The 24,704-nt window shown below is 66.5% G+C and overlaps 4 protein-coding genes across 20 annotated transcripts in view; 1 reads left to right on the plus strand and 3 right to left on the minus strand.

Moving 5' to 3' along the window:
* Window positions 1–1,330, minus strand: part of ZGPAT (zinc finger CCCH-type and G-patch domain containing) — a 12,169-nt gene extending 10,839 nt beyond the window's left edge. The window contains exon 1 of the mRNA XM_027086739.1: window positions 259–1,330. Within this exon, the coding sequence (XP_026942540.1) occupies window positions 259–842 (584 nt within the window). The 5' untranslated portion in view covers window positions 843–1,330. The remainder of the gene's footprint in view (window positions 1–258) is intronic.
* A 125-nt stretch (window positions 1,331–1,455) lies between these two features.
* Window positions 1,456–8,580, plus strand: ARFRP1 (ARF related protein 1). 3 transcript variants are annotated; one of them, XR_003428636.1, is made up of 8 exons: window positions 1,456–1,563; window positions 2,054–2,152; window positions 2,420–2,507; window positions 2,715–2,797; window positions 5,854–5,935; window positions 6,118–6,183; window positions 6,678–6,778; window positions 6,847–6,864. XR_003428636.1 is itself a non-coding variant. In XM_027086749.1 (8 exons), exons 2-8 carry the CDS (start codon window positions 2,060–2,062, stop codon window positions 6,932–6,934), a joined length of 606 nt encoding a protein of 201 aa, XP_026942550.1. In that variant the 5' UTR covers window positions 1,456–1,563; window positions 2,054–2,059; the 3' UTR covers window positions 6,935–8,580. The 3 variants fall into 3 exon arrangements, 2 of the variants coding, with proteins under 2 accessions (XP_026942550.1, XP_026942551.1); XM_027086749.1 differs by having other exon boundaries at window positions 6,113–6,183; window positions 6,847–8,580; XM_027086750.1 differs by lacking the exon at window positions 6,678–6,778 and having other exon boundaries at window positions 6,847–6,958.
* Window positions 8,581–8,649: 69 nt separating this feature from the next.
* Window positions 8,650–10,404, minus strand: TNFRSF6B (TNF receptor superfamily member 6b). The gene is made up of 3 exons (XM_027086745.1): window positions 9,787–10,404; window positions 9,493–9,696; window positions 8,650–9,076 (listed from the first exon to the last, which is right to left on the minus strand). The coding sequence occupies exons 1-3, from the start codon at window positions 10,181–10,183 to the stop codon at window positions 8,784–8,786; spliced, it is 894 nt and encodes a 297-aa protein (XP_026942546.1). The 5' UTR covers window positions 10,184–10,404; the 3' UTR covers window positions 8,650–8,783.
* Window positions 10,405–10,526: 122 nt separating this feature from the next.
* The window catches only part of RTEL1 (regulator of telomere elongation helicase 1), a 28,535-nt gene continuing 14,357 nt past the window's right edge, over window positions 10,527–24,704 (minus strand). For 5 of the 15 annotated variants that reach the window (XM_027086715.1, XM_027086716.1, XM_027086714.1 and 2 more), the window contains 26 exons: window positions 24,611–24,649; window positions 24,460–24,538; window positions 23,494–23,591; window positions 22,941–22,996; window positions 19,498–19,569; window positions 19,300–19,381; window positions 18,219–18,351; window positions 17,988–18,101; window positions 17,872–17,912; window positions 17,650–17,735; window positions 17,445–17,522; window positions 17,037–17,114; window positions 16,459–16,605; window positions 16,262–16,398; window positions 15,983–16,106; window positions 15,745–15,892; window positions 15,441–15,601; window positions 14,727–14,855; window positions 13,233–13,431; window positions 12,958–13,098; window positions 12,223–12,339; window positions 11,826–12,056; window positions 11,600–11,737; window positions 11,336–11,473; window positions 11,143–11,246; window positions 10,527–11,005 (listed from right to left, as the gene is read on the minus strand). In XM_027086715.1, coding sequence (XP_026942516.1) covers window positions 10,925–11,005; window positions 11,143–11,246; window positions 11,336–11,473; window positions 11,600–11,737; window positions 11,826–12,056; window positions 12,223–12,339; window positions 12,958–13,098; window positions 13,233–13,431; window positions 14,727–14,855; window positions 15,441–15,601; window positions 15,745–15,892; window positions 15,983–16,106; window positions 16,262–16,398; window positions 16,459–16,605; window positions 17,037–17,114; window positions 17,445–17,522; window positions 17,650–17,735; window positions 17,872–17,912; window positions 17,988–18,101; window positions 18,219–18,351; window positions 19,300–19,381; window positions 19,498–19,569; window positions 22,941–22,996; window positions 23,494–23,591; window positions 24,460–24,538; window positions 24,611–24,649 — 2,951 coding nt within the window. In that variant the 3' untranslated portion in view covers window positions 10,527–10,924. The remainder of the gene's footprint in view (window positions 11,006–11,142; window positions 11,247–11,335; window positions 11,474–11,599; window positions 11,738–11,825; window positions 12,057–12,222; window positions 12,340–12,957; window positions 13,099–13,232; window positions 13,432–14,726; window positions 14,856–15,440; window positions 15,602–15,744; window positions 15,893–15,982; window positions 16,107–16,261; window positions 16,399–16,458; window positions 16,606–17,036; window positions 17,115–17,444; window positions 17,523–17,649; window positions 17,736–17,871; window positions 17,913–17,987; window positions 18,102–18,218; window positions 18,352–19,299; window positions 19,382–19,497; window positions 19,570–22,940; window positions 22,997–23,493; window positions 23,592–24,459; window positions 24,539–24,610; window positions 24,650–24,704) is intronic. The other 10 variants (XM_027086719.1, XM_027086724.1, XM_027086720.1 and 7 more) reach the window with 9 other exon arrangements.

The raw sequence follows: 24,704 nt of genomic DNA on the forward strand, positions 1-24,704 counted from the left end.
GGGGGGGGGGGGAGTCCATTCTTTTCAACATCAGCCCTTCCATACTTCTTCATCTACCCAAGAAAAATCCAACTAAACACCTAAACAAGGACACTGCTAGAAGAATCCCCTGTCCCCCACGGTCTCTTCTTGTCAGCACTCTGCTGGGCAAAGAAGCACAAAACTTCAAAGCCCAGAGGGCCCACCTAGCCCCTGATCCTGTGTGCAATCCACCCCCCCCCCCCACGACCCCAGGGGCCCCGGGAACCCAGGCCTTACCTGCAGCTTTCCTGGAAACGGCACTTCCCCTCCAGGAAGAACGGGCAAGGCTTCAGGGACTTGTGAGTGGGGTAGAGATAGAGTACGCGCACGCCCGGAGAGCCATCATCCATCTCCTCGGTGCCCACGATCATGGCGTTGTGATACTCCAGGGTGCCCCAGGTACTGTAGTAGGGGGCGTTCACCTTCCTCCCACTCAGCTCTGCCCCGTCCTCGTCCTCCCCATCGTCCTCCTCCCGCCCAGGCTCCGTGGGTCCTGGCCCGGTCTCTCTCATAGGAACAGTCTCCAATTCTGCCTCGGGGGCTACTGGCACCTCCACTGCCTCAGCAATGGCCTCCTGGAAAGCCAAGTACTCAGCATCCTCCTGGGCTGGGCGCTCTCCATCCAGCGCCGCCAGCAGCTTGCTCTTCCTGACGGACACCAGGCTGGCCTCAGTGAGCTCGATCAGCTCCTTCAGGTCCCCCTGCAGCTGGCGCAGATCTGCCAGCTCCGAGGGATCCAGGCCAGTGCCCAGAGCCAGCTCCACCTGCTGCAGCTGCGCGTCGTAGGTCCGGAGGGCGGTCTGCAGGCTCTCCTCGTCCATCCTGCCGGGAGGGGCCGGGTTCCTGGGTCCTCAGAGGGGAGGCGTGGGAGCCAGAGATGCGAGGAAGAGAAGCCGGATGAACCCGGGACCGGCCGTCCCCGCGAGGCTAGTACTGAGCGCTGGCCAACCGCCGCCCTCGGCGGACAGCCTGCGGAACCGTCAACCGCCCTGCCTCCCGTTTGGGCCGAGAGAAGTTTCCACCTCCGAGAATAAGAGCCAGAGCCAGCCCTTGGCCGCTGGCCCCACGGCCTCCGCTCCCTTCCCGGGAGCTGCCGTCAAGTTCCTCCGGGGTATCTGCGTCCCAGCCCGATGCCCCCGGCCGGGCCCACCCCCCGGGCCCCGCGCCGCCCGCCCCCGCTCGGCCTGCCACCAAGGGCCCAGGCCCAGTCGCCCAGACCCCCTCGCCTCCGGCCCTCCTCTGCGCAGTCTCCCGGCCGCCGCCACAGACGGCCTCCCGGCCTCACCGGCCAAAGACGCCCCACGCCCGCTTCCGCCCCCGCAACCGACAGGCACTTCCGCCCGAGCGCCGCCGCCGCCGCCGGAAGTGCCTGGCGCGGGGGCCGCCGGGACGGCTCCGCCCCTCCCCGGGTGGCCAGCCGGCGTCCCGTCGGGCGCCACGCGGGGTCAGCGCGGGGTCAGCGTGGGGTCAGAGGGCCAGGCGCGCTGCGGTTCCGCCGGCTCTTCGGCTCCCCGGCTCCGCGGCCCGGCCGGGCGGGCGCAAGTAAGTCGAGTAGGGCGAGCGGAGCTGGGCCCGGGCCCGGCGGCCGGTCCGCAGTCTGTCCCCGCCGCCCTCCACCCGCACCCATGCGCCCCGCCTCTGAGAGGCGCCCGCGGCGGGCCGGGTGCGAGGCGGGCGGCTCGCGGGGAGACCCGAGCGGAGCGAAGCCCGAGGGGAGCCCGGGCTGGGGAGCGAGGGCCGCGCTCGGGGTGAAGCGGGGCGGGACGGGCCGCCTTTTGCCTGCGAGCGGAGCGCCCTGGCCGGGCCGGGAGTGGGAGCGAGGGCGCCGGGAGCTCCGGGCCAAGGCGGGAGCAGTTGCGGAGGCGAAGGCGGCGGCGGCAGTGCCGGGCTGAGGGGAGGCGGGTCAGGAGGAGCCCAGCTCAGGGCTCCAGCTCTGAGCGGTCAAGCGGGCAGACAGACCCTCTGCCCGTTGAGGGGCGCTGGGGAGGCGTGGTGCGGGCCGGTTCGCCCGTGACCGATCTCGGGTTCCCAGGGCAGGATGTACACGCTGCTGTCAGGCCTGTACAAGTACATGTTCCAGAAGGATGAGTACTGCATTCTGATCTTGGGTCTGGACAACGCCGGGAAGACGGTACGTGCGGTCCCGTGTCAACACCCCTACTCCCCCGCTGCCCCATGGTCCTGTTGGTTTTATGCTTTTAGCTGCATGTTCGGTACCCATACAGGATCCGAACTCCGCTTAAGACCATGGGACAGTTACCGCTAGCTGCTTTAAAAGCAAAACGTTGTTTTGTTTTGTTTCAGTTTAGAGGAATAGGCCCAAGTAGGGGTATTTGTGAAGCAGCCATGAGAAGTCTCCCAGTTCTCACGTCACCCCTCTTTCTGTCTCTCCCTTTAGACCTTCTTGGAGCAGTCAAAGACCCGGTTCAACAAGAACTACAAGGGGATGAGTCTGTCCAAAATCACTACCACTGTGGGCCTAAACAGTAAGGAGGTCCTTTACGGCTGTGGGTTTGGGGGGCAGAACCCTGAGGATGCTGCAGTGTACGGAGGCCGAGGGTGAGGCCACTGCTCCGGCTCCCACTGGCCCCAGCATCGCGGAGCGCGGGCACCGCCTGGTCCTCCCGAGAGGGCTGGGAGCCCGTGTGTCAGGGACCAAGGCCACAGCCTCACCTGTCTCCTTTTCTTCCCAGTCGGCACTGTGGACTTTGGAAAGGCCCGCCTCATGTTCTGGGACTTAGGGGGGCAGGAGGAGCTGCAGTCTCTGTGGGACAAGGTAAGGTGGGCGGATGCCACATCGACTCCCTGGCCTGCCTGTCGTGCCATCTCTCTAGTTGGCACCGTGGTCTCTTCCTGCCTTTCCTCAGAAGGCCTGGGACTCCCCTTCTTTTCTTCCTGTTGGCGGCTTCCGTCACCCACTTGGTTCCTGAGGCTCGCCTCCATCCCAGTTCCCAAGTCACTCCCCCCAAGAGCAGAGACAAACTCGGTTCCTTTTGGCTTAGAGATTTTGTTGCTGATCAGAATGGGACGAGATGAAGAATGGTCGAGGAGCAGACCTGGGGGAGACGCAACGCCTGTTTGGTGCTCAGGTGCAGCACCGGGGCCTGAGTCTCCCCTACTGGGTCCTCCCTCAGTCCTAGCTTAGGGCCTGTCCTCCATGGTGGCCCCTTCCCCATCAGGGGAGGGTGTCCTCCACGGCCCACAGCACGTGTGTCCTCTTTCGAGGTAGGTTTGAAGCGTTTCTGAGACCTCGAGACTGGAGTCGGTGTTCAGCTCAGCCTGTGCCAGGCACCGGGGTCCAGCAGAGAACAGGGCAGGACAAGCCTCTTCCCTCAGCCCCCTCCCAATGGATTGACGTGGCGGCTTTGGTACAGCCTAGTGCCAGGGGCACTCTGACAAGCTCAGACAAGCTCACCCTGATTCTGGGGGCAAATGTGCCCATCCCAGCACTTGCCGGTGGCTCGCATGCCCTGGTCTTGATTTCTGGTTTGACCCCAGCAGCACGTACCTGGTCACTTTTTCCTTTTTCCTCCCAAAGTGTCTTCCTCGTCCTGACCTCCAGCCAAGAGGACAGGTTCCATCCTGCGGCCAGAAGGTCACTGACAGACCTCCTGTGGCCATTTAAGTTGGACCAAGGCAGACCCAAGCTAGGGGCTGTCTGTGCAAACTCTAGACTCACGCGGGGAGTGTGAGACAGGTCCTGATATTCTGTCATAGACAAGGGTCTCGGGGGCAGATGCTGCGGCAGAGGTTGGGGTGCAAGTGTATGGGGGGGGATGCAGGCCTGGGCAGGGGTGGGGTCATCTCAGATGCTGCCCCATGTCGGGCCAAGCTGGCTGGGACTCCATCCCTGTGGCAGGTCACCACAGTGGGCTGCCCTGGGCGGCTGTGACATGGTCAGATGGCTCTTTATGGGTCAGAATGGGTCTTGCAGGAGCCAACAAGGGGATCTGCACTGGGTGCACTGCTTGTCACGGCAGCCAGGCCACGGCCGGTGACAGGTGCACCTGCACACACACGCCTCTGGTTGGGGACTGGCTTCTCCTGAGGGGAAACTGGGTTGGTCGTGCCCCCTCATCCCCCCACCAGCTTCCACGTCTGTTGGTGGCGTGGCCTCGTTGCCTCACCACGAGGGGCTGAGCCCCGATCGCTGAGCCTGCCGTCTCGGAGGGACCCTGGGCTGCTCGCGTGCTCTGTGACTCAGGTGGAGTGGGTGCCCTGCCGCCTGCCTACGGCGTCAGGTGCTCCTGCCAGGGTGGGCACCCTGCTGGCCCCTGTGAGCAGGTAGCATGGAGGTGACCACACCCCTAACCCCAGCTCTGAGTCACCAGGAGGGGTGGAAAATGGGGCTTCTGCTCCCGCTCTGGATCTGAGCCGCTGTCGTGGGGCCTGCCCCCCACCCCCGTGCCATCCGGCACGGTCCGGCGGGTCTTCACTCGCGTGTCCACTACTGTCCGTCCACCCACACCTCCGCTCGTGCCGCACACTGCTGCCCACGGGTCTGTGCGCATGCCAGCCTCAGGCCAGGTCTGTGGACCAAGCAGACCCCCTGGCGCCCTGCCACAGGGGTGACTTCTGGCCTCTGTCCCTCCAGGCCACAGCCGAGAGCCCTCCAGCGCGAGGCCACAGGTGACACCACCATCAGGGTCTGGGCACGGCGGTTGCCGCGGGCTCAGGGCAGCCCCTTGCCCTCCAGGTTGGGCTCACGCTAAGCCCCAGGGGTGCCGCCCCTATCCCTGCCGCTGCTGCCTGGCCGTCACGCGATGCCCGAGGGCGTGGCGGTGGACCTGGGCCCGTCTGCCGGGGCCCGGTTGCACATGGGTTGAAGTCCCCTGCCACCACGGGGGCCCCAGGGGCAGAGCAGTGATTCCCTCACTGACTCACTGCAAACCCCACGCTGTCCCCTCCTGCCTCGGAGGCCTCCACGGTTGGGCCGCAGCTCCTGGCCCTGCGTCACCCAGCAGGCTGGCCAGAGAGGCCCCAGGTGTAGGACATGTGGTCTGCAGACCCAGAGGCCACCCGTGTCAGGCTTCCTTCTCTGTAGCGAGTGCAGGTACAAAGGCTTGACTTGTACTGGGGGGGCGGGGACAAGTTGGCGTCATGCCCTGTGGGACATGTGCGTGTTCCCGGTTCTTGGGATCACGCTGGGCAGGAGCTGGAGTGTGCGTGGGGGCGTCACCCGCTCCGCCAGTGTGGGCATTTCTGTACTCTTTTCTGAGTGGAACAAAAAGCTGACTTGCCAGGCCCGTTTCGTGTGTCTGTCCTTTCCCAGGGGTGCTGCCGTTCACCCCCCATAGCTCTCCCCATACCCCGGGCTCTGGTGGTTTTAAGTGTCGGGGTGGCTCCTGTGTGGCCGCTGCTGGGAGGGAACCCAGGGCCAGCCACCCTCCCGGCCCCGGTCCAGCCTGCAGAGCTCCGAGCTCGCTGGCGCTGGCTCAGGTGTTGGTTCTGTCCCGCGCAGGGGGCAGAGCTGCTGTGAATGTTCCGGACTCGCCCCTCGGCGGGCTTTCCGTGGCTTCCCGACGGCAAGCCGCCGCTGCCCCCACCCCCAGGCCTGCTGAGACCCCAAGCCCCAGCCTTCCTCCTCCGGCTGCCGTCAGGCCAGCAGGTGTGGGTGGGTCCTAAGAGCGGAGGCTGAAGCGGTGTTCGGAGCACAGCACCCGGCAAGTGGGTGAGGGAGGTGGCCACCCCGGCCCGGGGGGTCTGGGGCGCCTCTCCACTCTGCCCTCCCTCCCCACCCCCAGGAAGCACCCCAGAAGGGTCTTCCAGCTGGGGGCTGCCTCAAGGTGGCCGGGTGCCCGCGGCTCAGCACCCCGTTCTGCTCCCGCCCAGTACTACGCGGAGTGCCACGGCGTCATCTACGTCATCGACTCCACAGATGAGGAGCGGCTGTCCGAGTCCAAGCGAGCATTCGGTGTGTGCGGCTGGCCAGGCTGCCTCCAGAGCTGGGCTGGGTGGGGGAGGGGGAGGGCGCCAGGTCAGGAGGGCCCCGCTGAGTGCGTCCACGCCTCTAGGGGGTCCGTGAGGGCCTGGGGACCTCTGGGCAGAGGCGGACAAAGGGCGCTCACTGCCTCCTCTCTGCTCGCCCCAGAGAAGATGGTCACAAGCGAGGCGCTGGACGGTGTCCCCATCCTGGTGCTGGCCAACAAGCAGGACATTGAGGTGAGCCCCTGGGCCCAGTGGGCCCCACTCCCGGGGGACAGGGCGCCTCTCCCAGGGGAGGGCTGCTGCCTTCCTCAGACACCAGGGCATGGCTGCCCTGGGGGCAGATCCCCCCCGCCAGGCTTCTGGCCGCAGTGCTGCCAGTGGGAGCCTCCTGCTGGGCAGACCCAGGTGAAAGAAAGCTCTGGAAAGAAGATGCAGAGGGACCAGGGTGGGAGTCAGCCCTGACCCCGACCTGTCTGCTGCCCTTGAGCACAGCAGCTGTGCTGGCCTCATCCCCTGGGACCACTGACCACTGGTGGTGCAGAGCCATCCGCGTGGAGGGGGCCCTGAGCACTGCTTCCCTGTAGACCTTCCCTGACACCTGCTCCCCTGAGGTGGCTCGCCAGGCAGGACCCCTCCTGGACGGAGTAGCCCCGGGGTGCCCCCTGCAGCTCTAGGAGCTGCCCTGGGGCCGGGCCTGAGCCTGATCCTCGCAGCCTCGCCTCCCCCAGACTTGCCTCTCCATCCCCGACATCAAGACTGTGTTCAGCGACTGCGCCTCCAAGATCGGCAGGCGCGACTGCCTGACCCAGGCCTGCTCGGCCCTCACGGGGTGAGTGGGGCTTGCCCTGGGCGCCGGGGGCCACGGCTGGCCCCGCCTCACACCCACTGTCTCCACAGTAAGGGGGTGCGCGAGGGCATCGAGTGGATGGTGAAGTGCGTCGTGCGGAACGTGCACCGGCCGCCGCGGCAGCGGGACATCACATAGGCGCAGCCGGCCCAGGGCGCCTGCCGCTTGTCCTGAAGAGCTCCTGCTGATTCCGCTGCTGATCCCCCCGGGGGCTGGGTTGGCTTTGCCTTGTGGTGGTTCTACTTGCTTTGTTTTTCTTCTAAGACAAACTTTTCTTTGTATCCAGAAAAGCGTAGGCATCCGGAGGCTTCTTCTGCCGAGGGGAGCTGGGGTGGCAGGGACCCCACCAGACCCTCACATCGGGCCTGGGCCCCGCCCCCAAGGCCCAGTTTTGGGGTCCCGGGGTGAGGCCTTGGCAGGCCACCACTCCCTTTGGAGCTGCTGCTCCAGCAGGCCTGCCGGCCTGGACCCTCGTGGGGCCTTGTGGGGCAGCTGCTTGGAACTGGGTTTTTCCAGAGGTGTGGGGCCTTTCACAGTGCCCAGGGCTACATCGTGCCCACGGAGGGGGCCGGGGGGCCATGGCTGTCCTCAGCCTCTGTCCCCTCTGATCCTGGAGGCGGACTGGGGGGCTGGTGTCAGCTTCAGGAAGACCTGGGCTTGCCTCCGTCCCTGTCCTGATGCAGCCTCAGGACAGGGCAGGGGAGACCTGCCTGGGAGGCTGTGTGCCCCCTCCACTGGCCCAGCCACCTTGTTTTGATCCCCAGCAAGGACGGTAAAGCTAGGCGGTTGTGCTGGGAGTGGGCATCACCCCACCCCCCACCCCCCGCAAGCCTGCCTGCCACCCACCTAGGATGACCACAGTTACCACTTCTGGGGTGGGCTGGTGGTGTGCTGGGCCTGCGCTTCCAGCTGGCGGTGAAGGGCGGGGTCCCCCTCAGGGCTGGGGTGAGCCATCTAGAAAGCCCTTTCCAGGCCTGTGTCCAGGAGCAGAGGCCCTCCAGGCAAGACTGGTCCTCAGGACCCTCCCACACGGCCCCTGCAGGAGCTGCCAACCCCCCATGAGCCTAGCTGTGGGTGAAATAAAGACAGTTGGAGTGGCTCGTGTCCACTGTTCCTCCAGAGGCCTGGTGGCTTCGTGTCTGAGGGTCACAGTCCCAGCTGCTCTCCCCGATGGGGCCCAGGAGGAGATGCTGGGAAAGGGATGAGTCAGGGCTGGGGCTGGGGACCAGCTGCAGGTGATGTGAGTCATGGGGGAGTGGGGGGCTGTGACTCTGCCTCCCCTGGGGCCCTTCCTGGGGGTCAGGCAGGGGGTTCCGGGGCTGGCAGGGGGCTGCCAGGCCAGGACTGGGAGTTCCCCTGGACTGGTGAGTCAAGCCGTCATCCAAACCTGCCCCAGAAGGGAAAACCGACATTTCCCAGAAAGCGAGTGAGACACGCTGTCCTACCGGGAGGTCTTGGCCGGTCCCTTGCTGGGAAATCCCCTGCTGCTTTGAGGGTGGAGCCCAAAGGAGGGGTAACGAGGGGGACACTTCTCCTGGTGCCCCAGGACACACGGGCTGGCGTGTTGACCACTCCGGGCTGGCTTCTGTTCCACGGTGAGAGCCCAGGGACTGGGCAACCCTCCCTCCACACCATCCTAACCACTGAGAGCACAACTGGGGTGGGGAGGATCACGCAGTGAGGCCTGGGGACGGCTGCCACCCGCTGTCCCCGTCTCCCACAACCCTTCCCCCATCGAGGGTCCGTCCCAGTCGGGGTGGGGAGGGGGGGAAGGCAGCAGGCCGCGCCCGGGCAGCCTGCCCAGGTGTGTCCCCTGCGAGATGTGCCCACTGCGCGCTGGCCAGACACCACACTCGTTTGCCAATCGGCTTTATGAAAAATAAATTTAACGCCACAGGAGCCGGGTCCAAAGCCTCCTTAGGTGCGACTTGCGGGCCGCCCATGCGGGGGGCTCGGGCCGGGAGCGAATAAATAACGGGGAGAGTGCTCAGCGCGTGCGGAGGAAACGCTCGCGGACGCTGCGCTCCAGCCCGCACAACCTGGCCGCGCGCAGCGCCCGCAGCAGCCGCGCCCCCAGCGTCCCGGGCCGCGCCTCTCGGAGCTCCGTGAGCTGCAGCCACAGCCTCCGCCGCAGCGCCGCGCGGTCCTCCCTTTGCGGCGGCGGCGGCGGACTCCGCGCCCTGGGGCCCGCAAGCGCCTGCTGCAGCCGCTGGAGCCTCCTGGGAGAGATGTCCTGGAAAGCTACGAAGTCGACCACGGCGCGCTGGCACTCCTCGGTCCCTGCGGGAGAGAGGGGCGAGGGCGTACCCGACTAGCTGCCACCGCGCCGGGAGCGTCCCTCCGCGTTGCGGAGGGACAGGACCGAGGGATCCCCGCGCACTAACGAGTGGATGAGGCGGGAGCCGTGCTGGAGGAGCCGGGGCGACCGCGGGAAACTCGGCCGGCAAGGAGGCGGGGCTCGTGGGCCGATGCCGGGGGTGGGATGCGACGTGAAGGGGACCCGCCACGTTCGCTGCCGTTCCCTCCCGCAAGCCATTTAAGCCCTCGGAGCCTGCTTCCCAAGGTCGGCGGGAAACGGCATCACCCGCCAGCGCTGACGCCCTCAGCCAACGGCATCCCCTAGGCTGTCCCCACCGCACTTCCGGAAGCCCTTCCCAGGAGCCCACCGAGGCCTCCGCGCCCCCCATCCCGCTCACCCGGTGCCCCCGGCTCCAGCGAGCCGAGCGGGAAGCCCGTGCATTTGGTGCACAGGGCATCGTGGAACGGGGAGCCCGGCACGTTGACGGCCAGGCCCAGGGCCGTGCAGTTGCGGTGGGGCTGGCACCGCTCCGAGCTCGAGCTGCTGGCGGAGAAGGTGCCCGGGGAGCACGGTTGGCACTGCGTGTTCTGGCTGGAGGTGCCTGAGGACGAACGCGGAGGCCGGCGTCAGGAGAGCCGAGTTGGCTCCGTTCGGCGGAGGGCCCGGCGCCGCGGCCCCGCCCTGCACCCACCGGGGGCGACCACGCCTGCGCCGGGCGGGCAGGGCTCGTGCTCCAGGCAGAAGCCGGCGTGCGCGAAGAAGCCGGGCCGACAGCGGCAGGCGCGGTTGTGGGTGGCCCCGCACGGCCGCGCCTCCTCCTCGCGCTCCCCGCAGATGACGTTGCAGTATCGGCAGCGCTCCAGGTAGTTCCAGAACTGCGTGTAGTGGCGCGGCGGGCACGCGCCGCACGTCGTGGGGTTGTCCCGGCCGCAAGGTCGCTGCACGAAGGTGCCCGGGGGGCACTTGTCGCACGCCAGCCACTCCCCCGTCTCCGCGTCCCGCCTCGGGTAGGTCGGCGCGCCCGCCGCCGTCCCCCGCGCCGCAAGCGCCAGCAGCAGGGCCGGTAGCGGCCACAGCAGGGGCCTCATGGTCTCGCTGGAGTGGCAGCGGCCTCCGGGGCCGCGTCCTATAAGGGCTGGCTTGGCCACGCCCCCGCGGAGCCCCGCCCCGCCTGAGGGGAGCGGTCGGCCACCTGGGGGCCCAGGCTTTGACCTCTCCCTCCGCAGAGCCCAGTGCCAGGGCGGTCCCGTGCAGGCCACCAGCACCACGAGCAGCTCCTGACCCCGTTACCAGGCCTGGCAACCGGCGGGTGGAGGGGGTAGCGGCCCCTGCTCTGAACAAACCAGGTGCGAGGGAGGCTGCCCAGGCGCCTTCTTCCTTCCAGGCTCCCCCACCCCACCACCGAGGCCGGGCCACACAGACCGCTTCCCAGCAGTGCCGGCAGCTTTATTAGAACCCTGGCCCCTGAGGAACAAGCAGGTCCCTGGAAGGTCCCCGGGACAGAAGGTGCAGGGCTCCCCTCCTTCCTGCTTGGGCTCCACCCACAGGCTGGCGGTCAGGGAAGTTCTGGGGAAGCACCTTCCAGTGGACCCACCCCAGACCCCAAGGTGGCCTCGGGGCCTCTCACAGGGGGCCCAGATCCTGCAGCCGTCTCAGGGGGCTCCCCACGGACACTGGACTGGCCTCCCCGTCAGGTGCGCTCTCGGCCAAGGGGTTTCTGGTATCAGGCCTGGCCCACCCACAGCCGACAAGCAAGTGTCCAGGCTGCGCCCCAGGCAGGGGCGGCCTCAGCCTCCGCAGACCCTGCAGCGCCCAGAGGGTCTCAACGTTCACTGGGGCTCCGGCCAGAAGACCTGCGTGAGGCTCTGCTTTCTGGTGGCAGCATGGCAGGCCGGGCACGTCCTAGAGACCTGTGGAGAGAAGGCGCTGGACACACCTTCCCAGACCCCACTGCCCACCCCAGCCCCTCAGCCCACCATGTGGGGCAACGCCCAGCAGGCCACGTCCACAGGGGACAGGGCCGGGTCCACAGGGTCTGGCTGCCGACCTGGAGGTGCTGTCGCCAACAGGCCCGGCAGCAGTGGAAGTCGCAGGAGGGACACTGGAAGGGGACCACGTCCTCCGCCCTGCAGCCAGGACACACCAAGCCCACTGCAAGGGGGCTGACGTGAGCGCCACAGGCCTGCTCGGGCTGGGCCCCCACTCCCAATGGTCCCTGCAGCCCCTCCCACGAGACCTACCCCACTCGGACTGTGCCTGCCCGCAGGGGGCACTGGGGGGCCGGCTGGGAGCCCCCGCCGCCCGAGCCGGCCTCTGTGTAAGGAAGGAGAAGCTCTTGCTCTGGGTCTTCCCGGGGGGTTTCTCTGGCAGTGAGGGGCCTGGAAACAGGAGGGAGCGAGTCCGAGGGGTGCCTGGCACTTCCCTGCTGCCCACCTGCCCACCCTGCCAGGGCTGAGGGGGGCTGTGGCAACAGGGCGGCAGGAGCACCAGGCAGGCGGCCCTACCTGTCCCGCGAGCCTCACAGACGAGGTCAGAAGGCGCAGCAGGGCTCCCCTCCCAGGGTCCTGGAGCCTGGGTGCCCAGGTCCACACACGTCTGCCGGAAGCGCTGCTTGTGGTGAGGGCGCACGAACATGCCGAACCCTGCTGGGAGCGCGGAGCATCGCTCAGGCGTGGCCCTGCCGCCCACCCCACTGCCCGCCCCCACCCGCCCCCCACGCGGGCCACTTGCTCTGCAGCAGGGTCAGGTCCTCAGGCTTGGCGGTGGTGAGTGAGGCCACCACAGCCACCACCTTCTCGAAGTCGTCATCCTGCTTGTAAGTGGTCAGCGCCGCCAGGAGCTGGCTGTAGCCTGTGGCCCCCAGGGCCCGGTGGGCATCGGCCAGGTAGGCACTCACAGCGGGCGGGTGCTTCTTTGCTCCGGGGGCTCCGGACCCCTCAGGAGGCCGGCGGCTGGGGTCTCCTGGTGGGAAGGTAACACATCTCAGTCCACCAGCTTCCCAGCAAATCACATTGGCCTCCCCTGCTCTGGGGGCACAGAACCACAGCGGCTCCCAGGAGACTCCTCCCCGCCAGGGTCTTCCCTCTGCTCCTGGCTCTGGTCCAAAGCCTCTTCAGAGACCAGGTACCTGCAGGGAGCAGCCCGGAGGCCAGGTGGGGCCGGCCCTGGTTCAGGTGTTCGCAGGGGTCCAGCTGCCTGGCTGCACCCTGGGACACGGTCAGCTTGGGGTCAGGCTCCCTCCTTCCTGAAGAAACACGGAGACAAGGAGGCGCCCAGCTGGTCCCTGAGGGTCCAGAGCATGACCAGGGAGGGGACGGGTCTGTCCAAGGGGAGACCGGGCCTCAAACTCTCCTCAGACAACCGCTGGAGGCCCCCGACAGGAGGGAGCAGGCAGGCCTCCTCCCCTGCCTTAAACGGGGGGCAGGAAAGTGGGGGGCAGGCACAAGGACACCCCAATCCAGAAGGGAGCAGAAGGGTGACTTAGGCAGGAATCTCCAACCCCAGGGGCCCCGTGATTCCTGTCCTTGGGGAAGTCTCATCCAGAGATGGGCTCTTCCTTAATAAATGGGGACAGCAACTCCCAGGCTCTAGACGTGCAGGGCCCACTCCAGGTAGAGACGGGGGTGGACGGGGCTCCAGGACCCCTGTGCATACACGACTCCCCAGGCGCAGGTCCTCCTCGGAGGCCCGGGCCATGTGTGTTCTGGGGGCCCACACCTCCCCAAAGTGGGGCCCCCCGCACGGATCTGTCAGCCTCAGGAACAGGGAGGCTGGGCCACATGAAGACCCACTCCAAGGGCCAGGTGCCACCCACCCTCAGGGTCTGAGTTTGAGGGTCCCACCCAGGCAGGGCCCGCCTCACCGCTGGGGTCCAGGGCCGGTCGTGCTCCCTGCCTCCAGGGAAGGCCATGCTCGGGCCGGGAGCTGCAGCCTCGGCCCGTCAGTTGGCAGCAGACCTCCTCAAACTGCTGCTTGTGGTGGGGCCGCACGAACTGATAGAAGCCTGTGGGGAGGGGCGGGGTCTGGGCCTGCAGCCACCACACGGGGTCCCCACCGACACCTCTGCAGGTCAACCGGGGACCCTGGTGGCCCCCAGGCTGGGACCCTCAAGTGGGCAGCCTCTACTGGCCAAGGCACCTCGGAGCAGGCTGTGCTTCTTGGGGTCCTCGGCAAAGAGGGGGCCAAGGTGAGCGGCCAGGGCCGCGAGGTCATCGGTGCTCTTGTACTCCCGCAGGGCCCGGGTAAAGGTGTCAAAGCTGGCCTGGCTCAGCGCCTGCTTCACGGCTGCCATGAACAGCTTGGCCCTGCCTGTGTCCGCGCCGGCTTCTGGCCCCTCCTGCGACACACAGCCGGTGCCCGTCAGGAGGCGCCAACGCTCCCCATCTGCGGGGGGCAGCGAGCTGCCGTTGGGGGCTGCTGGGGAGGATGCTTAGCTGGCCTGGCCCAGCTGGCAGGGGACCCCCCGGCTAGCTTCAGCTTAGATGGCCAGGCCCGCTGAGCACCGCAGAGGCAGAGTGCAGGCTGGCGGTGCCTCCTCTGCTGAGGTCCCGGTGCCCACGGCAGGGGACACTTCTCAACACGCCAGGACTTCAAACAGCCCCGTGCCCTATTTGTGCTGCACACCCCAGCCCTGATCCCGGACCCTCGAAAAGGACCCTCCAGGCTCCCAGGCTGCCCCCCAGCTCGGCCCTCAGAGGCCCAGGCCCCTGGCACCTAGGCCACTTCCTCAGTGTCAGTCCCCCGGGCACCACCTGGTTCTTCCCAGAAGCCAAGGGTGGCGGACAGAGGCACTGGCATTTGGGGCTTTCCGGAGCTTCTAGGATGTAACTCAGCTGCTCTTAACTGCTTTCATCCGAGGCTGGGAACGCCACGTGCCTCACACGCAGGCACCTCACCAGCCAAGTTCGTGCCAACAGCCCAGCCTGACCTGGGCCAGGGGAGCCAGCCCGGCTGCAGGCCCCACACCAGACCTGCCAAAGGGCCAGGCCTGGCTCCTGCCCAGCTGGGAAGACAGCACCTTCTGTGGATGGAGCCCACGGGCCTGCGTGGACCCGACCACCCCACCAAAAAGCAACACAAAACGAAAGGCCCAAATCTGCCAGGTGTGCAGGACTCCAAAGTGTGGAGGGTCTGCCCTGAGGGGGGCGCACTGCCCAGGGACCCCAGTAAGGGGGAGTAGACGTGAGGCAGGCGGTGGCACTGCAGCAAAGGGCTCATGGGAACCCCGTGCTGGTTCTGAGAGCTGAGTGGAGGTGAGATGTTCTCACAGTAAAATATCAAAGCAGAAGAGGGACGGGATCAGAGCAGGCCAGGCCCTGGCACAGCATGAGCCTGGCGGGTGGAGGGTGACAGCGGGATCCACAGAACAAGCAGCTCGTCTGTGAGGAAGTGAATCCAGCCAAACACCGGTGGTGGGGTTGGTGTGGGCCCTGGGTCTGCTGCCCTCCCTCCACCCCTGCACCCACCCTCAGGCCCGGCTGCCCCCTCCCCTGGGCCCCGGCTCCAGCCGGCACACCTGCAGAGCGCCTGCAGAACCTGTCCCCCAGCGGGGACAGCTGAGTCAGGCCATTGGGCAGGTTTGGCCCGCTCACACCTCACACCACCCTGAGCCACACCGGCTGAGGCACCCACCAAACTTCCGCCGTCTGCAGGTCGTCCACATACCGGGCCGCCGACCAGCCTGACCTTCCTCCGCCTGCCACGCTGCTCCTCCGCTGGCCTCTTCTCACGAGGGCCCCACGGGGCGGAGTGGCGGGGGGCCTGAGGGCGACACAGGTGTGTCCCACAGGCCCTCAGGGCCCTGAAGCCCTGACACTGCCCTGGGCGGCAGGGCGGGAGAAGTACCCTCGGCCCCTTGCACGGAACCAAGTGTGAGAGCAGGTCGCGGGCAGCAGCGTGGCAGTAACTGAAGGGCACCGGCGGGAAGGGACGAGAAACACGAGTGGGGCAGCTGCGCCCTGGGCCTAGAGGGCGGGACAGCAGGGGGCGGGCACTGACGCCCGGCGGGAAGTGGGGAGCTTCAGGTCAGCTGGGGAATTATGGGCTTCTGGACAAAGGCCCCAGGGCAGAAGGTCCTGCCCGCAGCTCAGGCTCCCAGAAAGGGCCAGGCTCAGGCACAGCAGGAGCGGGAAGTGAGCGGACCATGTCCAGCACGGGGGTGTGTTGGGGGCCCAGCTGAGGGCTGGGGGCTGTGCTGGGGCGGGGCATGCACACAGCACCACCACGCATCTGCTGAAACCCCCCTGCCCTCCCGACCAGCAGGTGTGCAGGGGTGAGCACGGTGGTGCCTGAGCCCAGGTGGGCCAAGCCATCCGTGTCCCCCCCCAGGGAGCCCGGCCCCCGCACCTCCTCCTCCGCGGGCAGGGCCTCGTCCCCAGGCCCCTCGGCCAGCTGCTCGCTGTGTTCCAGGGCGGCCAACAGCCCCACGGGCCTCCGCCGGGCCTGGACGGCTTCCTGCTGGTACTCCACACAAAGGCTGCCCTCGGCGTCCCCGGCGACCAGCAAGCCTGCGGGAGCACGCGTGGGTGACGAAGTCCACCACCGCCTGCTGGGCACTCTAGTCGTCGGCCCCAGCGTGCCACCCTGCGAGAGGCGCCTCGCCCTCCACCCTGTGGGGCCCCAACCGGCCGTGTCGCCCAGCCACACGCACCCGTGTGTCTGCGCCTCAGGCTAGGGACGTGCACATCCAGACTTGTGGCCTTCCTGGTGCGGAGGGGGCCGGGTGACACGGCCACCGAGGCAGTGCCTTCTCCTTCGCCCAGACTCGGAGCAGCAGCTCGGGGGGCCAGCATGGGCATCTAGATGTTCACAGGAGGTTGTGGAGGTCCCGCCCTGCTCCTTCCCCTGGGCGGGACACGAGGGTACAGCCAGCTAGCGCTAAGACTCACGGTTCTCTGAGCGATGCGGAAGAACTGGGCCACATCTCGGATGACGTGGCCGAAGCTGTCGTACACCTTGACGTGGGGACGCACCCAGGAGGGCAGCTGGGCTCTGGCGTCCGCGGAGCTGAACCTGCAGGGCGGTGGGGCCGTCAGCCCGGGAGCCCCGCCTGCCCCGGAGCCCAGCTCCCTGGCAGACTCACCAGAGGGAAGAGCCGGTGTCCGGGGGCAAGGGCTCTGGCCCGAGAGCACCGGCGGGGAGGGGGTGGGGGGAGGGCGGGCCTGCACCTGTGGTCGCAGAGGAAGACAGCCCCGTAGTCATGGCGATGCCGGATCACCCGCCCAATGGCCTGGTTCACAGCCCTGGATGCCTGCTGCCGGTACCAGTCGTGCCCGGAGAGGAACTGCAGGGCCAGGGCGGGGGGCTGCCTCAGCCACGGGGGCTTGAGCACCACCTGCCCACCCTCAGCCGCACAGCCTCTCACCTGGTCCCGGGCCCCATTCTGGCCCTTCATCTCATCCAGGAACTGCATCTTGAGGACAACCCGGGGGTCCATGCGGGGCGGGTATGGGAGGCCCGTGACGATCACTCCACGGCCATTCGCATCTGCGAAGTCCAGCCCCTCGCTGGCCTGGGAGGCAGCGGGCACTCTTTTCCCCCATCTGCCTCCACTCAAGCCCAAGACCTTCCCTAAGGGCCCACCCATGCCTGGGCCCTCACAGCCCCACGGCCCCCAGGATGGGCAGGGTGGGAGAGACCTCCAACTTCGAACCAGGCTGTACCTGGGGTCCACCGCTCCCAGAATCCCACAACCAACTTCTTTTTCTCAGCACCTCCTCCGGCCCACCTGCCCACTGCCCATGCGTGGGCCCCAATGCCCAGCCTAGGACCTGAGGGCCAGCCCTACAGGACCAGCAGGGCCACACCCTCCTGTGTCTGCTGGACATGGGGCCTGAGGGAGGTGACCAGCCTCTCCTGCCCACGGTGCGGCCCCCCTCAGGCACAGGTTCCAGGCGGGGATAAGGAGCCAGGTGTGTGGGACCTGGACCTCAGAGGCCTCACCTTCCCCCGGCACACAGCCAGGAAGGTGGCCCCACTGGACCCGGGGGCGGCGACTCTCGTGTAGAAAGCCTCCATCACCTGGAAGGGGAGGCTGGTCAGCCCGGCCTGGCCCCTCGCCTCCTTGAGCAAGACCCCAGAAATCACCCTGCAAGACGAAGCACCGTCCGAGCCAGGAGGCAGGCCAGCAGGGCTGCAGCAGCACCTTTGTGGCATGGGCTCCCAGGCTGACCCGGAGCCAGCACCCAGTGCCTGCCTGCCGTGCCCAGAACACCCAGGGGCCCCGGGGCTGGGGGGTGGGCGCAGACCTGCTGCCATCGTCCCCAAGCTCAAACTTCCTAAAAGGCCAGCAGGATCTTGGCCACACACACCCTGGGGCTGCCAGGGGGAGGGAGCCCCAGTGACCCAGACCTCAGGGAAGCCTCCTTTGGTCCTCGGCTCCACGAACAGGGGCTTCAGGGCCTCCAGCTTCCTGGCAAAGTCGCGGGCCTACGGGAGGAGGCAGAGAGGGAATGCCCGTCACGCCTTCTCAAAGACACGCGGCCCAGCCCTGCCAGACCCTTGGCTGTTTGGGGCTCCCTCCCGCCCCCAGAAGACACTGCAAGGAGGGACTCACCCGCCAGAACTCCAGGCTTTTCTCCATGACGGGGTAGGAAGGGAAGAAGACCAGGAGCCCATGCGGAACCACACGGGCGATGTTGCCTGCAAGCACCGTGGCCAGCTCAGCAGCAGAGGACCCCTCCAGCCCCAGGAAGACCAGGCAGGACAGGGAGTGGAGCGGGGGCAGGCGACCTCGCAACGGGGCAGGGGCCCAGGAATGGACAGCATGGGCACTCACCCAGTGCCTTCCCCAGGGACGACAAGCACTCGTCAGAGAACCTGCAAGGAACCGGGGGGCTGTTGCCATGAGGGGCCTGGCACTCGGCCACCCGCCTCACCCGCCAGGCCCCCTACCGTTTGTCAAAGGCGGAGCTCAGCTGGGCTCCGTCGGGGCCTTTAGGGACAATCCCCACCCAGATCTGGTGCTTGTCGATGACGTGTGGGTTCTCCAGGCAGACTGGGAAAGGGCTGGAGGGAGGCAGGGGGTGGCCCCTGTGAGATCCTGAACCCCCAGCACCCCGGCAGCCCAGGGCGGGGGGCTGGCTTCGGGAGCCCCCCCGGGGGGGGCCAAGGGTCAGCACTTACATCTGCATCTCCTGGGTGAAGGAGGACACGGGGGCCAGTGTGCCGCTGGTGAGGATGAGGGTACGGACGCCCTGGTGGACCAGCTCACGCATGCTGTGGCCAGGGCTGAAGCACCAGTAGCTCAGCACCTTCCCTGCGGGGGGCGGGGGCACGTGTGTGAGGCCCAAGCCGCCTGCCCAGCAGCCATCGTGTGTCCCCCAAGGCGGTGCTGGGCCCTGGGGCCCAGGTGCACAAGTCTTCCCCGGGGGTCCTGCCCGCCCTCCCGCGGGGTCCCAGGAGCAGGAAGCAGACCAGAGAAGCCCACCAGCATCCTGGCGCCGGGGGAGGGGGACGCTGAAGTCACTTCCAGAGAGGTCAGCCTACCCCAGCCCTAGATGTCCTTGTGGCTCAGTGAGGAGCCGGCCTCCCCGTGCCTGTACTCCGGGTGGGACTGCAGAAGAGGGAGGGGCAGAGGCCCACAGCCCCTGGAGGCAGGAAGCCAGGGGTGACCTCCTACACACGTCCTGCCCAGCCAGGGAGGATGCCAGAGCACGGCCTGCAGGCAGACACGCCAGCCCTCCCATGCGCTCCCAGTGGCTCCGGAAACAGGAGATGGAATAGCACAAGCGGATGCTCAAACTGTGACTCTCGGGTCAAGACCACGTCACAGGTCAGCAGGGACACTTCCCACAAAAGAGCAAACCACTTTCTGGGACCAGAGAAGCCTTTCCAACTTCTGGGATGGGACCTGCCCCTCAGTGGGGAGGATGGAAGCGCGGCTCTGAGTCCACAGTGTCCTGGGCCAGCCCTGCACCAGCAAGGACAGGAGTGACCATGGAGGACACTGGGGAGCCAGGAGCCCGGTCTCGGGGCGCTCTGGCTTCTCTGTCCAGCGGGGGTCTGAGGGCCAACCCCCGTGGAAACTCCAGGCAGGCCCCGGGCCGCCGGGCCCTCGGAGGTCTCTCACTTTGACAGCTCTGACTCTTAGAGGGCAGGTGGGGAATCACCTGGAGAAGGCTGGACCGACAGGCGGCCGGGAGCCCATAGCTGGACGGGGCACCGCCCCAGGGGGAGCATGTCGCAGCCACCTGAGGTGCCGTACCTTGCTTTCTGGCTGCCGTGGCGTTCCAGGCATCTGACCGCTGAGCCGTCCTCCGGTGACCAGCATCAGGGTGGATGTGCACCTGGAGAGGTGGAATGGATAGGTGTCCTAGGCCCCACTCGGGAGCCCCCATCCTGGAGGCAGCCCCACCTTGTGAGACCGCGGCCTGGGAGCTCCCCATCCAGGAAGCAGACCCACCTTGTAGGACTGACACCCCGGCCCCACCACAGCACTGGGGCCACCTTCAGCAGGGTCCACGCCAAACACGATCTGAACAGCAGAGATGAGGGAAAAAGTCAGCAGGACACATTAGAGGCTGCCACTCCTGCTGAGTCCCTCCCACACAGGACAGATGGACACTCAGGACACAGCCACCACCTGCCCCTGCTTCCAAGCCAACAGCGTCCCTGGGGCAGGACCCCAGGCTAAGGAGCCGGAGCTGCCTGTCCCCTCCCCTCAGGGGCCCCGCGCACTAGAGACACAGCCGCCCTGCAGGCCCCTCCTCGGCAGCCAGTCCAAGGCTGTCACGGGGACCGAGTCCAGGTCAGCAGCCCGCCCTCTCCACTCTCCCCTAGGGATGGGTCAGGGGATAGGGGAAAGGAACCCCGTTTACATGGAGAAGTAACAGGATGAAATTAATCCCTAAGTACAATAAGCAGAATTGTACTCTTAGCCAATGCAACGAGCCAAGAAAAAACCACAAGAGAGATAAATATGGGGGCAGAAGATACAACACACTAGCCGTTACAAACAACAGGCCCATCTACTTAGAAAATCCAGAAAACCAAACAACAAAGTTTTAGAACTGAAAACTTAGTAAGATAGCTTCACACAAGACCAACAAATAAAAGTCAACACTTTTCTTGCACACAAGCACCAGTGAGTTAAAAAGACCCCTTTCACAACAGCAACAAAAAGTATGTAACACTGGAGACAAAGCAAGAGACAGACGCCACCTGCTCCGGACAGTCTGTGAGGTCGCCCTGGAGAACAGAGCCCCGGCTCTCCCCACAATAACCCGAAGTCCAAGGCATCCCGGCCAAAGCCCAAGAGGCTCCTCACAGAAAGGGAACACTCTGACTCTGACACTCGGCTGGTAGAAACAAGGCCAAGACACGTTCAGGAGGATGGCGTGTTCCACAGCCCCGTGTCTTCACGTCACTCCCAGGCGCCTTCTGCTGGGTTAGAGGCTGAGGCTGAGGCCACGACTTCTACCCGGTGTCCGTGAAAACAGAGAAGACCGGCACCACCAGCACCCATGGGCAGGAGCCTCACCCACCAAATCTTCCTACAAACAGGAAAGGCCTTGGAAGCCCGGATCAGCAGCCTTTTCTCAGCAAACTCCTGCCAGGCCCAGGGGATGTGGGCGCATGGCCGGGAGGAGCAGCGGGCACCCCATGGCCCTGCACGTGAGGGCCCAGAAGCACGGCCTGCGGGTACAGTGCAGCCTGTGAGGAGTAAGTTCCAAGGGCGAGAGGAGCTTCGAGAACCACTTTCCTCGTGCAGACGGCAAAACACCTGGCCTCGCGATTCACCAAATGTCCGCCTGCAAGGGCGGAACCACACACACTGGACCTGATCCCGGAGTGGAGGCCACACCTCCTGGTGAGGCCACTCTGGGGCCATGGCTTCCCCTGCAAACCCCTGCACTGTGGCCCCAGAGCGGCCCTCACATCTCAAGGGATGGCCAGGAGTTGCAGACAGCGGTGTGGCTGCCCTGTGTCCGAGTGCCAGACACGGGTGGGCGGCGGGGAGGAGGTGGCAGGCACGGGTGCAGCTGTAGCCCTGGGGGAGCCTGCTGCAGCCCCCCTCCCCGGCTTGGGCTCTGCTGCCTGCCCACGGCTGGCTCTGCACTCCACCCTGGGGGCTCCGTCCCAACTGTGAGGCGGGGATGGGGCTGGAAGAGCAGCCGGGGTCACGGAGAAGAAGGAACATTCTAGTGTGGCATCCTGCAAGCCTGGGCTCTGCCCCCCTCCTTCCATCACTTCCGGCCGGGGCAGCGAGCGTCCCAGGCCTCTGCCCCCCGGGCGGTGACCCACCAGTACTGCTGGGTCTCCAGGGAGTCCCGAGCCCCAGCTGTGGTGCCCCGGCCCTGCCCTGGAGGCCCTGTCCCTTCCAGGCAGGCCCTCCCTCTGTGGCGCCCTCTGCCCATCCTCCCGCCCTCCTCAAGGGTCCCTGCAGCTGAACAGGCCGGCAGGGCGGCGCACCCTCGCTTCCAGGCCTGCACGGTCCCTCCCTGCTCCATACTCTCTGGAACCCAAACACCACTAACCCCATTGGGTTGGAATTTCCCTTAGCAGCTGCTCTAAGCAGCCCCTGGCGGGTGACTCAGCTTCCTCTGCTGCCCAAGCTGCCTACGGGCCATACTCGCTCACCAGCCTGTCATGTCCCCTCCAGCTGGAGGAAGTGTGACCCAGCAGGTGCTCACCCCACATCCCATCATGATGAGCACCTGTGAGTTCGGTCAGGGGCCCCGGGGATGCCGCCCTGCGCAGGCCGACGGCAGGCCTGGCGGGCAGTGTGGAAGGTGTCGTGTAGCCGTGGAAGCACCGCGAGGGGTGGGGAGAGACAAGGAGGGGGCGACAGAGTGACGCGCTGCAGGGCAGGTCACCCAGGGCCTCGAGCCCACTGAGCCTGTCTGCAGCCAGGCGCACCCCACTGTAACCCCGTGCAGCGTGCGCAGCCACGCACGTGCCACACGGGGCCTCGGGTGCCCCGGTTTTCCCAGGACCAAGAGCCGCCGAGGGGCCTCTGCAGAAAGGCCCAGCGAGGAGGCCCCGCGAGGCGCAGGAGGGGCTGGAGTGCCCGGAACCTTCAGACTGGCCCTCAGCGGCCAGCTGGGCAGCCACGCAGCCAAAGGAAGGCAGGCCCTGGTCTGTCCACTTGAGCTGAGGAAGCGGCTCAGCTGGGCCCGAGGAGGACAGCTGGACACACGGGACGGCACGTCAGGGGCAGGAAGTGGTCACATCCAGAGGCCCTGAGGCGTGTGACAGCTCCCCTGGTCGCCTGGCCTGGGGAAAGTGGGGTCTGCACGTGGCAGAGGAAGGGCTCGGTGAGCCCTGGAGGCTGCCCCTACCCCCAAGCGGATCCCAAAGCCCAGATTGAGGCCGGCCTGGCCCAGAGGACCTGCAGACCACCCACTGACTCCAAACACTAGCCCCAGGCCCCACCTAGTGGGCGTCGACGGGACACACTCACCCCTCGTCTCAACACCCTCTGGGCGAGGCTGGCCCAGCAACGCAACAGGGGCTGGGGGACAGAGTCCACGCCCCCCACTCCAGTACGGGCTTCTGCATTAACTTTCCCCTGAAACGCTGTGTCAGCGAGAAACTGGAGAACAGGCGGCAGCTGGCTGGGCAGGAGCCGCTGGGCCTGTCTGAAAACTGGAGGGACCTGCCAGACTCTCACCCTAGGCGCCCCGCCCCCGCCGGGCCCCGCCCCCGCCGGGCCCCGCCCTCAAGGCCTGCGGCGGTGCTGGGGCGAGAGGAAACCAGCCCTGCAGCGCGGACTTGAAGCGTGTGCTGGGGGAGCCTCGTCCTTCCCCGCGTCTAGAATCTACCGCAGCTCTGCAGAAGGAAGCCCCGCCAGCTTCCACCGGGAAAGGAAAGGAGGTACCACATCCTCGTGGCGGCGGTCCCCACCTGGATGATGTCTGCCAGCTTCTGCAGCCCTGCCGTGTTGGTGAACAGCCCGGCACCTGTAGGGGCAGCGGGTGCTGACCGTCCACTGGGCTCTCTCCAGCTGAGGGGCCCTCAGAGGGCAGCTCTCCCTGTCTTCCCAGTGGGTCTCCCAGTGGGACAAGTGGGACAAGCGCGGCTCTGCAGCCAGATAAGGCTGGGGCTGCCCAGAGCCCAGGAGCCTGGCAAGGCTGGGCGCCCCCGGTCAGACCAGAGGGCTCCGTGGCACAGCCTCTGGAAAGCGGGCCCATGGAAGCCCTCTGGGCAGAAACAGAGCGCAGGAGGTTTGGGGGAGAGGGTGGTGGGGCCCACAGCTCACTGCCCCACCCACGCCCCTCACCGCTCTTTCCTAAAAGGGGCTGAACAGGGAAGACCGCTCTTTACAGGACACACGCCACCAAACATGCTAAGATCTCAACATCCGAATCAGAAAGGCAGTTCCATCGGCCAAATTCCTGTCAGGCTGCGCCCTTGAGTAAGGAGTCAGCCACAGGGCACACGGTGGCCGGGGACTCACGTCCTGCCAGGTGTTGGATGATCTGGTCCAGGGAGTCAAGGATGCAGCCCTTGGTGTGAAACGTGATCTGGGCTTCGGCAAACAGCTCAAAGATGTAGCTACGAGGAAAGAGGCAGCTCAGGCCTGGCAGGAGATGAGGCTGCACTTTGGGAACCTAACAGCCGAAAGCATTTTAAGTTTCCTTCACCCAGAAACAAGCTCTGGGCCTCCGGGGAGGCCCAAACCTGGAGGTGAAAGGCCTCTCCCCTCAGGAGCCTCAGTGGGGAGGACAGTGGCCTGCAGGAACCCGGCGTACCCAGAACAAGGCCTGGGCTCGGGGCTCGGGCTCCGCATGGGGGCCAGGAGGAGGTCATCAGGGCCTCCCTGAGGTGGTGGCTCCGGGCAGGGCACCCAAAAGGCAGTTCTGGAGAGTCGGGAGGGAGGGTGGGCAGTGGAAGCTGCAGAGGAAGCCCTGTGGGTGTGGGAGCCAGGGAGGCGTCAGGGCCATTTGGGAAGCAACCGGGCCCTGTGAGGGCCTGAGCAGAGCGGAGCAGATGGGGCTCAGGGACAAGGCAGGCAGCCCAGCGCTCCAGAACATTCCCTGCCTCGACAGACCTGGGCCTGGGTCCCAGCGCAGCTGGCAGTGGTGCACCGAGGAGAGTGACACCTGCCCCAGGCCACCATCCCATGGGGAACAAACCCTGCGGCTCGGAGGCCTGTGGGACGTTCAGACGTTCCAGGTGACTTTTCGTCCTAACAGAAGGTGGCACGGAGGCAGGTGCCTCGTTCTAAAAGGCAACTGCAGTGCAGACAGAGAGGTGAACCAGAGAAGAGGGTGGCGGTGCCGACACTCTCAATAACCAAACCCTCCCGGACCTCCAAGACGGAAAGACTCTCTGGATTTTGACCCAGTGACATTCCAGGCCACATGGGGTGGAATGCTGCAGAGGGACAGAGCCCAGCACAGCCGCCTGCTAGGTCTCTCACCTCCCAGGCTTGGTGACGCCGCCGTCACCTCCAGGCAGCTCCACGGCGTCGATGGCCCCCTCCAGACGAAGCAGGATCGCTGTGGGGTTAGAGGCTCTCAGGGCGGGGCTGTGGGGGGCAGGCCACGGCAGGTGGGGGGAGGGGCACCTACTCTTCAGCTTCGCGAGGTCCTCCAGCTCCAAGTTCAGCCCTGGGCAAAGGAAAGCGCAAATGCACAAGTCTGCATCCTTCTAATTCCACCACCC

The sequence above is a fragment of the Aethalodelphis obliquidens genome, unplaced genomic scaffold (assembly GCF_003676395.1).
Source record: "Aethalodelphis obliquidens isolate GAN/ISIS:26980383/991018 unplaced genomic scaffold, ASM367639v1 scaffold57, whole genome shotgun sequence".
Lineage (NCBI taxonomy): Eukaryota > Metazoa > Chordata > Mammalia > Artiodactyla > Delphinidae > Aethalodelphis > Aethalodelphis obliquidens.